The 12,109-nt window shown below is 36.0% G+C and overlaps 1 protein-coding gene across 7 annotated transcripts in view; it reads left to right on the top strand.

Annotated features, from left to right (window-relative positions):
- The window catches only part of HERC1 (HECT and RLD domain containing E3 ubiquitin protein ligase family member 1), a 220,482-nt gene that overhangs the window by 74,656 nt on the left and 133,717 nt on the right, over positions 1–12,109 (top strand). For all 7 annotated transcript variants that reach the window (XM_060097204.1, XM_060097205.1, XM_060097207.1 and 4 more), the window contains exons 14-18: positions 3,418–3,543; positions 4,528–4,749; positions 7,757–7,909; positions 8,035–8,167; positions 9,526–9,717. In XM_060097204.1, coding sequence (XP_059953187.1) covers positions 3,418–3,543; positions 4,528–4,749; positions 7,757–7,909; positions 8,035–8,167; positions 9,526–9,717 — 826 coding nt within the window. The remainder of the gene's footprint in view (positions 1–3,417; positions 3,544–4,527; positions 4,750–7,756; positions 7,910–8,034; positions 8,168–9,525; positions 9,718–12,109) is intronic.

Genomic DNA, 12,109 nt, shown 5'->3' on the forward strand with positions numbered 1-12,109 from the left:
TGGCCTCTGCCATTGCGGAGCACAGGCTCAGTGGCCATGGCTCACGGGCCCAGCCGCTCCACAGCATGTGGGATCTTCCCGGACTGGGGCATGAACCCGTGTCCCCTGCATCGGCAGGCGGACTCTCAACCACTGCGCCACCAGGGAAGCCCTGGTAGTACAATATTTTTAAAAGGTTGAAAAGTATTGGAATAAAATAACGAAAGTAAACTTTAAAAAAAACTATTTTTATAATTGTTTATTCATTCCTTGAGTCTTCTTTGTAGCTACTCCTTAGGAGAATCCTTTGGAGGTGGATTCTCTCAGGATGTGTACAGAGCTGTTTCTGTTCCTCTTTCTTTATCCCTGAAACTTCTGGTAATTTATCTGTCTGCAGCAATCAGTGCTGCTGCTGTTTTTTTGTGTTTCTTCCTTTTTTGACACTTTATTTTGAAGCAGTTGTAGACTTAAGGAAAAGTTGCATAAGTAATAGAGTTTTCACGTATGTCTCAAGCGGCTTCCCCTAATGCTAATGTCTTGTATAATTACAGTACAATTATCAAAACCAAGAAATCAAGATTGGTTTAATACTATTAATTAAACTAAACACCTTATTAGAAATTTTATCAGTTTTTTGCTAATGTCCTTGTTCTTTTGCAGGATCCTATTCAGGATCCCATATTACGTTTAATTGGACACTTTATGAATAATCGTCAGTTATTTTATTGAATATCTCGATGTTATTTTTCATGATTGGACTGAGGTTATGTGCTTTTGGCAAGAATACCACAGAAATGATGTACCCTCAGTACATCATATCATGTGGTTCATGATATTGATGTGTCTTATTACTGGAGATTTTGACCTTGATCACTTGGTTAAGGTGGTGTCTGCTGGATTTCTGCATACAGCAGTAACTGCTGAGAGAGGGTAGGTAGAAAATATACTCTTTGAGAATATACTCACACTTAAATAATTTGAGAATTGAATATCTTCATGAATAGTTGAGGCATAGTATTCTAAATTGTAAATCATTTTCTCATAAGAATTGTGAAGTCATCTTCTAGCTTTCAGGTTGTTACTCAGAAAATCAACACTATTCAAATTTTTGATCCTTTTATGGAAATCTTTTTCTCTCTGGATTCTGTAGCAAGTTCTACTTGTCCTCTCTGTTTTCATATTTTAAAATGATATGAACTGATGTGGGTCTGATTTTGTCCATTTTCGTGTATATTTGGGTAGACTCTTAATTTGGAAACTCATAGCCTTCAGTGTTAAGAAATTAGCTTGAAGTGTATTGTTATTTTCTCTTTTTTGTTTTCTGTGTTTTCTCTCTGTCTCTGGAACTCATTATTGGGATAATAGATCTCCTGGACCAGTCCTCTGTGTCTGATTTTTTTAAATGTCTAATTTTTTAAATTAATTAATTTATTTTTGGCTGCATTGGGTCTTTGTTGCTGCGCGTGGGCTTTCTCTAGTTGCAGCGAGCAGGGGCTGCTCTTTGTTGTGGTGCGCGGGCTTCACATTACGGTGGGTTTTCTTGTTGTGAAGCACTGGGCTCTAGGCATGCAGGCTTCAGTAGCTGTGGTTTGCAGGCTCTAGAGTGCAGGCTTCAGTAGTTGTGGCGCATGGGCTTAGTTGCTCCGCGGCATGAGGGATCTTCCTGGACCAGGGATTGAACCCATGTCCCCTGTATTGGCAGGTGGATTCTTAAGCACTGCGCCATCACGAAAGTCCCCAGGCTTCTTAATTTTCTTATGTTTTCTTTCCTGTTTTCCATCTTTTCTCCCCTCTACTTTATGAGGTTTAATTTTTATATTCTAACCCTCCTATTGAGGTTTTTACTTTTTATGTCATATTTTTAATTTATAAGAGCTCTTTTCTTAATCATTGAGTGTTTCTTTTTTTCTAATTCAGCATCCTTATTTTAGTGGTAAAGAAGCTATGACCCAGAGAAGTTATGGGGCCTAAGATAATACAGCTATTTTTTTTTTTTTTTTTTTGCGGTACACGGGCCTCTCACTGTTGTGGCCTCTCCCATTGTGGAGCACAGGCTCCGGACGCGCAGGCTTAGCGGCCATGGCTCACAGGCCCAGCCACTGCGCGGCATGTGGGATCTTCCCGGACCGGGGCACGAACCCGTGTCCCCTGCATCGGCAGGCGGACTCTCAACCACTGCGCCACCAGGGAAGCCCCAATACAGCTATTTTTTATGCTGTTCCTGATACCTGGACCTTTGTTTGACCAAGGCCTGCTCATTTTTCAATTTTTAACCTAAATGCCCAATCCTCAGGGAGACCCTCCATGATGAACCCATAGACCATGTTAATTTCCTTTATGTATGGGAGCTCAATCAAGTTTGCATTTCTTTTTACTTTGTCCATGTGACTCCTTTCACACTTAAAATTACTTACTCAGAATCTCTTTTTCCTACTAGACTGTATGCTTATGAAAGCAGGGCTTTTATCTGTCTTCTTCATTTCTACATCCCCAGCACTTTGTAAGGAGCTTTACCAGGCTCAGCACTAGACTCAGCACTAAATATTTATTGCATAATGACTAGTTACTTAGTGGCAAATCCAAAATATATATTCTTTTTTTTTAAGTGTTTATTGAATTTTTTACAGTATTGCTTCTATTTTATGTTTTGGTTTTTTGGCCGTGAGGCATGTGGGATCTTAGCTCCCCGACCAGGGATCAAAACCCGCACCCCCTGCATTGGAAGGCAAAGTCTTAACCACTGGACCACCAGGGAAATCCCCAAGATATATATTCTAAGTCTTCTTTTTTAAAAAATTTTTTTGTGCATGAATTCTTTTTTAAAGGATTTATTATTTGTTTGTTTGTTTATTTATTTATTTATTTATGTCTGTGTCGGGTCTTAGTTGTGGCACGCAGAATCTTCATTGAGGTATGCAGGATCTTTCACTACGGCTCATGGGCTCCTCGTTGCAGCACAGAGGCTTCTCTCTAGTTGTGGTGTGCCGACTTCTCTCTAGTTGGTAGCGTGCAGGCTTCAGGGCACATGGGCTCTGTAGTTGTGGCATGCGGGTTCCAGAGTGTGTAGGCTCTGTAGTTTGCAGCACACAGGCTCTCTAGTTGAGGCACGTGAGCTCAGTAGTTGTGACACGTGGGCTTAGTTGCCCTGTGGCATGTGGGATCTTAGTTCCCCGACCAGGGATCAAACCACGTCCCCTGCATTGTAAGGCAGATTCTTTACAACTGAATCACCAGGGAAGTCCTTCTAAGTCTTCTTAAAGACATCTAAAGAAGGACTTGGCATGCTTTCTTTTATTCACATGCCTCCTTCTTTAGACTTCCATGATCCACCTTCTTTAGAGTTCTTTGCTCTTAATAGTCAGTGGATTTATTTTTTATGTTTTTCTATTAAAAAGATAAGAACCAGGCCAAATAAATCTGCTTTCCTTTTTATATTAGGTGGTAATTGAAACTCTGTCAGTGGGAGCAACCATGCTGTTACCTCCATTACGAGAACGTATGGAATTACTTCATTCTCTTTTACCCCAAGGACCTGATAGATGGGAAAGCTTATCTAAAGGACAGGTGAGCCTTTGCATGGTATCTAAGTAAACCAGTACTATATTACACACACACGCAAAAAAAAGACTGAGAGGGAAATAAAGCTAATCGATTGCCATGTGTTCAGGGAATAATACTTAACTTGATGAGTCTGGTAAATCCTAGTATTTAATGTTTTTTGCTGGAAGAGTTCCCAGATTTCTAATGAAAGTGAAGCAAGTGATAACTTATTAAATGATTTGGGGCTAATTATTAAAATTATGTCTAATTTTTCCAGTGTTGCTCACACTGTCAAACCAGAGATCTTTTAGTTTATTTGTAGTGTTCTGAGTTGAAATCAAGGGCATGTGCTGCTGTTGGTTCCATGCCCAGAACTTTGAAATTGCTTACATAAAAAGTAAAAGAAGATGACTGTTGTGAAAAAGTACTTGATGATATGAGTATGCTTCTTCTTTCCATTTTTATTATCTTATGTACGTTAAAATAAGTACATTTTGCTCAACCAAGTAGAACAATCAATTGTCGAGTTATAGATTTGAGGGAAAAAGTGGTATACTGGCAGTATAATAGCCACAGATGCTTTCCAATGAGTATTTTGTATTAGTTTAGATTTCAAGTGATTTATTTTAAACATTAGAATAAATAGTTTCATTGGTAATTCTGTAGAAGAATGTATAGTGTAATTTATCTGTTGACATTGTCTACTCCTCTTACTTACAGTGCTAAAATCTTTATGTAGAGTGTGCCATTTTAGCTTAAGAGTTTCAGGTAGTAAAGGATGTAATAGAACACTATAAGTTGCAATTTCTCAAAAGGTATTAGTGGGATAGCTTTTTAAAAAATTACAGACTTCCTAAAAGATTATTGTTCATTAGGATATTAAGTGGATTAGTTAGCATCATTAGTATATATTTCCCCCCGCCCCGGGATCCTTTTTTTACTTTTCTAGTGCATTTTAAGCTAATTATTATGTGTTCCTATTTCATCGATGGAAATATTTTTCTTTAGAGAATGCAACTGGATATTATTCTAACAAGTTTGCAAGATCATACCCATGTAGCCTCCTTACTTGGCTATAGCTCACCCTCCGATGCTGCTGACCTCTCTTCTGTATGTACTGGCTATGGAAACCTGTCAGATCAACCTTATGGCACTCAGAGCTGCCATCCAGACACCCATCTGGCTGAAATTTTGATGAAGACTCTCTTAAGAAATTTAGGATTTTATACAGTAAGTTGCTCTTTTTTTGTCGTTAAAAAGAATAAATAAATAAAACTTGGGTTGGTTTTGTTTTGTTTTGTTTTTGGAGGGGGTAGGGATCACTTCAGGTCAAGGTATTTTGACATTTAAACGCTTATGAAATAAGTAAAACTAAACTCCACTCCCCGAAAGGGGGGAAATATGTCAGATCTTCTGAAATATTGTGGGTGCCAAATGACCTGTAGTTGAGAGTTCCAAAGAGATTTGTTTTGGAATTTTACCAATTTTTTTTCTGATATTAATGTATACATTAATGTATAATGTATAACAGGTATAATGTATAATGTATAATGTATAATGTATAAACAGGTAAAAATATTCAACAACATTTTGCAAGAGAAGAAGAACGAGGAAAGGATTAACCTTACCAGATATAATCTTATAATTAAACAATGTGGTTTAAATTGTTTAAAAATAGGCTGGTCAATTAATTAAAATTATTATTTTATTAAATTATTAAAAATAGGCTGGTCAGTAGGAGAGAAGACAATGGACAGTATAGCTTTCTCTGTATTAGGATGCTCTTAGTTCTTACTCCCTGGTGTTTCTTAGATCCGTCACTTTTTTTCTTTCCATTTTTATGGGTTCTAATCCATGCCATCACGACCTAATGGTAATAGCAGTGTTATAGCTGTTGTCACTGTTGCTGGTCTCCTCTCAGCATCCTACTGCTGGAATAACCTTGTTGTATTAAATAACCTCATTTTACTAAATCAGAACTTTTTCAGACCCTTCATCATTTGGCTTACACACCACACTCATCTGAACTCATGCGTGGCACACCTATTTCCTCCTCTCTCTTCTTGTCTACCAATCTGTGACTTCTTTAACACTTGACCGTTCTTGGAAGCCTTGCTCAAATAACCTTTTCTAACCATGTAATTATAACTGCATACCTCTCATCAGTTTTTAGAGTCAAAGTGTACTATGTGACTTAACTTTGAATAGTCTGTGTATCATTTCATATTGTCTCCTACTCTTCAGGGTCAGGTCTGTATATTCTTTTTCTTCTGTATAAGTCTTAGTGTTCTGTTCTGCCCAACTTAAAAGGTTGTTGACTAAGTCAGAGTGACAGTTGTTCCTATAGAATTATTTTCTTTCAGATTTAAGGATGTAAATTTGAGCTGATGTTTGGCTGCAAATGGAATGGGAACAATGTTACAGTGTATCCATTTGGTATTAACTGAAATTTTTTCCCAAAGTTGTATTAAAGTAGTGCCTTTTTTATGCCAGTAGGGCTGGGTAGATGTGTATATTATATGGAAATGGAAATAAAATACTAACTGCTTTTAGGCTGAAAATCATAAATTTTTGTTTCTTTCTGATATAATTTAACCAAATTTGTCATGTTCTAAGATTTTAAAATAATGGTGCTGGTCTTAGTCTGTTTGGGTTGCTGTAATAGAATACCACAGAGTGGGCCAGCTTATCTACAACACAAATTTATTTCTCACAGTTATGGAGATGGAAAGTCCAAGATCAAGGAGGCAGCAGATTTGGTGGTGCCTGCTTCTTGATTCATAGACAGCCGTCTTCTTGCTGTGTCCTCACACAAGGGAACTCCCTGGGGTCTCTTTTGTAAGGTCACTAATCCCATTCACGAGGGTTCTGCCCTCATGACTTAATCACCTCCCAGAGGCCCCACCTCCAAATACCACCACATTGGGGATTAGGTTCAACATAAGAATTTTGAAGGGACACAAACATTCATTCAGTCAGTCTCTAGCAGTGCTAATTTGGCTGCTTATAAAGGTGCTTATATAGGAAGGGCCTTAAAATGTTCTGTGACTCTCTCTTGCATAGTTATAAACAAAGACCATACTTTATGCATAAAGATGTTCATCACATCATTATTATAAGAAAGAAAAGTTGCAAACAACTGAAATATCTAAAAGTTGGGGAATGGTTTAAGTACATTATGATATATATACTCAGTGGAATATTATGTCTCAAATTTTATGTACACATGGCTTATGAAAACATGTAAAATATTTGTGGATCTGTTAGAAAAGAGAAGACTAAAAATAGAATATGCAGTATTATGAAAAAAACGAAAAGTCACAAAAAAAATCAGGAAAGAAATACACAAAAAATATTAGATACGGTGGTTGACTAAATGGTGATTTAAAGTTTTTTAAAATACAGTTTTGGTATTTTCTAAATTTGTTACACTATTTCTGTTTAAAAAAAATATTTTTAACTTGAAATAACTTAAAACTCCCACAAGAATTATAAGAAACTTTCAAAGAACTCTCCTGTACGCTTCAGCCAAATTTGCCTTTCCTTGTTTCCTTTCTTCCATCCATCATTTGAGAGTAAACTGCAGATGTCATGCTGGCTGTTCCTAAGCACTTATATTTTTTAAGAATAAGGACATTCTCTTACATAACAACAGAACAATTATTGAATTCAGGAAATTTAACATTGACACAGAACTATTGTATAATACATAGTCCATACTCAAATTTCTACAGTTATCCCAGTAATGTCCTTTATGGCACCCTCCCCCTGCCCCCCAAATCCAGGATCATACATTGTATTTAGTTGTCATGTTTCTTTAGGCCACTTACTTCTTTTATAATCAGAAATAAATTTAATTTCTAAGAATTGTGTTCTTCGAAATTCAAATATGTGAAAACAAAACCTTTACATAGGAGGTCAGGAAAGCAATAGCATTAAAATGTTGAAATGTGTTGTCTTTGGGTATTGTTTTCCTTTATCTTGTTTTCTGCATTTTCAAAGTTTTTGTGGTGAAACCACAAAAGTTTTTGTGGTGAAACTTTTCTTAATGGAAAAACAAATTGAAATTGCTTGATAAATCTTACCACCTTATAGCTAATGACAACATAGCAAAGATTTAAAGATTAATAATGGGAGAAAGGAGACAGTGGCTTCTTAAATCAGAATCATTTATGGTAGGACATTAATTTCACTTTCAAACACTTCAAATATAATCTTAATTTATGTATCGTTTTAGGATCAAGCATTTGGGGAGCTAGAAAAGAATAGTGATAAATTTCTACTTGGAACATCGTCTTCAGAGAACAGTCAGCCTGCTCATCTTCATGAACTGCTATGTTCACTGCAGAAACAGCTGCTGGCATTTTGCCATATCAATAACATTAGTGAGGTATGTGATTCTTTGCCTTTTATGGTCTTTTCTCAGGGACCTTGAAACTCAGATATTTGGGTAAGCCATGATATTTTTCTACCTTGAATCTTCTAAAGTAGTAATTTAGGAACTTTTTTCCTCAGAACTCAAGCAGTGTGGCATTGCTTCATAAACATCTTCAGCTCTTGTTGCCTCATGCCACAGATATTTATTCACGTTCTGCAAATTTGCTCAAAGAAAGCCCTTGGAATGGCAGCGTTGGAGAAAAATTAAGAGGTGTGTTTGGTACTGGGTTTCATATTTAATCAGTGGTTGTAAAGCAAGAGTTCTTGGCCTTTCCAAAGCTTTAAGAGGGCCAGAAACCTCTGAGTGGAATAGGAATGACGTTGAATCTCCTTTGTTATCGAAGATCCCTTTGATCTTGGTTTTGGGGTGATGGCAACAGTGATTGATCTGATTAATCTTAAAAGATGCTAATTGGTGTGACAGAGGTCTAATTTAAAGGAATTAGATGATATATACTCAAAAAGATTAATATTAAATGGTATAAAGTGAGATTTTCATCTATTTCTTTACCTTTCTTTAGCATTAACCATCTCTTTCTGTCTTGAAACGCTTTCTTTTCTCTGGTCTTCTGTGTAGTCACAATCCTGTATTTACACATATCTCTTTGGCCACTCTTTTTCAGTCTGTTCCTGTAAGCTCCTCTTTTTTGGGCATGCCCTTTAATGTTTAGGATCTTCTGAATTTTGCCCGCAACCCTCTTTTCTCTGAGAATGATCTTATCTGGTCCTGTTGTCTTTAACCGCCATGTGTATGTTGACTCCCATATATGCATCTAGCTGAGAACTCCTTTTTTACACAAGAGCCTTTCTCTAGTTACCTACTAGGTGCCTTTTCTTGATTATCCCAAAGATAGGTAAAATTAGGTAAGTCTGTACAAAAGCAACTTATTTCTGAAGTTTCCTCTCTGAACAAAGAAATAAATAAACTGCGAAACTAAAACCATTGCTTACTAGACACTTGCATTTTGTTGTTCCACAGGCGTCTAAAACTTAATTTGTTCAAATTGAGCTCATCTCTGAATGGTCTTCTTGCCCCCAAATACAATAAAATATTGACACAGAATTGATTAAAAACCAATACAGATAATTTTAAAAAGCCAGATGTTTTGAGGTGATTTTAATTTTAAAAAAAAGTAAATTTGGTTTAAAAAACGTAAAAGACTTCCTACAGTAGAATGTAAGCACCATGAGGGCAGGAATTTTTAGTTCTTTGTTCACAGCTGTACACCTTTCACCTATACTAGTGCCTGATATGTTGTATGTGTTCAATAAATATTTCTTGAGTAAATCTGAAAATGAGAATAAATTTGTGAATGAGAAATTCATAATGCATTTTAAGGGAAGCAGCTATAATCCTTTGAATTTGTTGGCACAGGATATTTGTGCTTTCCCATAAAGTGTCTGTTGGCAACACTTTCTGAAAGTGAGTAAATACTAACTCAACCCTAGCTACCAGAGAGTTATATAATAATTCAACAAAGGGTTCTAGGCAGAAATAGTATTTATTAGGTTTTTTTTTTAAGTTTGTTTGAAACAATTGATGCCTGTTAAATTTCTTACCCTTCATAGATGTGATATACGTCTCAGCTGCAGGCAGTATGCTCTGCCAGATTGTTAACTCCCTACTGTTACTCCCAGTGTCGGTAGCTCGGCCTTTATTGAGTTACCTCCTCGACTTGTTGCCACCTCTTGATTGCCTTAATAGACTCCTGCCAGCGGCCACTCTTTTAGAAGACCAAGAGTTACAGTGGCCTCTTCATGGTAAGTAAAGATAATAAAGGAGCAAATAATGTGCTTGAGAAAAGTTGTTTCTTTTGCATGCATCAGGTAAATCATATCTGACACTTGGTTGTTTAATGTACTCAAAAGATAAAGTTGTTACTGTCTAAGAGCTTATAGTGTGAAGTGGGCAACTGAGATGGGAAAATTTAAGAAAGTTGCTTATATATAAGTATCACGAATAGAGTCTTTATCTGATCATCAGGCTTGAATAGTATATTTCATTGATTCCAAGACATGCTTTTCTTCAAATTTTGACATGGCTTAATTTGGATACATCTTACAGTGGATGATAGGAGGCATTGTTTCATAAATCAGTCAACAGCATAATGACACATTTTACAATCAATGAATTGATTTGTTTTATTTCTTTTTTTTTTTTTTTTTTCTTTTTGTGGTATGCGGGCCTCTCACTGTTGTGGCCTCTCCCGTTGCGGAGCACAGGCTCCGGACGCGCAGGCCCAGCGGCCATGGCTCACGGGCCCAGCCGCTCCGCGGCATGTGGGATCCTCCCAGACCGGGGCACGAACCTGCATCCCCTGCATCGGCAGGCGGACTCTCAACCACTGCGCCACCAGGGAGGCCCGATTTGTTTTATTTCTTAAATGCAAACGTTTTTAATTTTAAATCTCTATTCAACAGTAAAATATTTTGTATTTTGGTTGGATATGTAGATAACTGATTGAATGTAAAAGATGGAAATTGGAAACCTATGTCTCTGTGTTTTTCTTTTTAGGTACTTTATAGGAAATAGCATTTTGATTTTAGACATAATATGTGAATTCACTCTTAATTTATAAAATGTTGATGATTTTATTCCATTGAATATAGCTTAAAATATCATGTCTAGAAAACATCAATGTATTTTTCCATTGAAGTCTGTCTATCCTAAGGCTATCAAAGGAGTTTCATTACTGAAATCTTAAAAACCTTTCAGGTTTAAATGAGGTCATATGTTTTATGGAAAGAATCCTGGTCTAAGGCATAAAAAGATTTAGATTTTAGTATTGGCTCTGTTTGAACTTGGCTGTATGATCTTGGGCAAGTCACTTATAACTTCTTGAAGCCTTGGTTCCTTCTACTGGAGAGATTGGGATTGGACAGAATACTTTGAGGGCCCGTCTTATATCCCATTGTTCTGTGACAACTGGATTTAGATGAAGTCAAGTGTTAAGGTTACAGCTGTATCAGGATATTGATTAGGCTTTATATGGAGCCATTCCAGGTTTACTCCTGTTTTTCTAAAGCATCTCAGAATTTGCTAAGACTTACTCTATTTGTATTAGGCGAGGAAGGTGTCATTTTATTTTGGATTTTTGCATCTGTGTTCATAACTGATTTTTTCCCATGATTTTCCATTTTCATGCTATCCTTGTGTCATTTTTACGACCACAATTATACTAACCTCATAACATCAGTTTGGAATCTTCCTTTTTTTCCCTTTTCTCTGAAATAATTTGTGTAATTTAGGAGTTATCTCTTCTTGAAGGTTTATAAGAGTTTACAAAAACTATCTGGCCCTAGTGTTTTTTTATAGATAGGTTTTTGGCTATTAATTTTCTTTTTTTAGTGGTTATTGTTCTCTTATAGCTTTTTGTTTCTTCTCAAATCCATTTCAGAAATTGATATTTTTTCAGAAAATGTCATTTTGTTGGTTTTCAAGTTTATTGACACAAAGTTGTTCATAATATTCACACATAGTTTTTAAAAATCTCTAGTGTATCTGTGGTTATATCCTCTTTTTGTATTTTTAATTTTAAAATTTATGCCATCTTTATTTTCTGGATTAATTTTATTAGAGGTTTGTCCATTTTATTAGTGTTTTCAAATACCCAGTTTTTGAATTTGTTGATTTCTTGTGTTTTTCTTTTATGATTTCATTGATATCTCTTCTTATCTTTATGGCTAGCTGTAGTTTTTTTTTTTTTTTTTTTAAGTGAAGAACTTTTAAAAACAAATGTACAATAAGAAACCATGGGTCTGGATCTTAGTATAGGACAGTTCTGAATTCAGGCCTTAAAAGCATTGAACAATACTAAGTGTCATTTTACTAGATCAACTCTTGTTTTGATTTTGGAGGTATGAGCTACCTCAGTTACTCACTCTTAAGGTTGAAATTTGATCTGGATAGTGAAAAGTAGGAATAGAATCAATGGGGGATAATTCTGCCATGTACTGTTTCACTGTTTATCTCAAAATCAGTAACTTTACAAAGCAGATTTTTATTTGATGGCAAACTTACCTGAATGTATTTTAAATTAGCCTACTAAAGAGAATATATACAGAAAGTGTTATAATCTATGTTTTCATTATAAAATTATTTTGCTTCAGTGTCTTGTTGCAGTGCAATATAAATGAAAAAGCTTGAGAATCT

Source organism: Mesoplodon densirostris, chromosome 4 (assembly GCF_025265405.1).
Source record: "Mesoplodon densirostris isolate mMesDen1 chromosome 4, mMesDen1 primary haplotype, whole genome shotgun sequence".
NCBI classification, from domain to species: domain Eukaryota; kingdom Metazoa; phylum Chordata; class Mammalia; order Artiodactyla; family Ziphiidae; genus Mesoplodon; species Mesoplodon densirostris.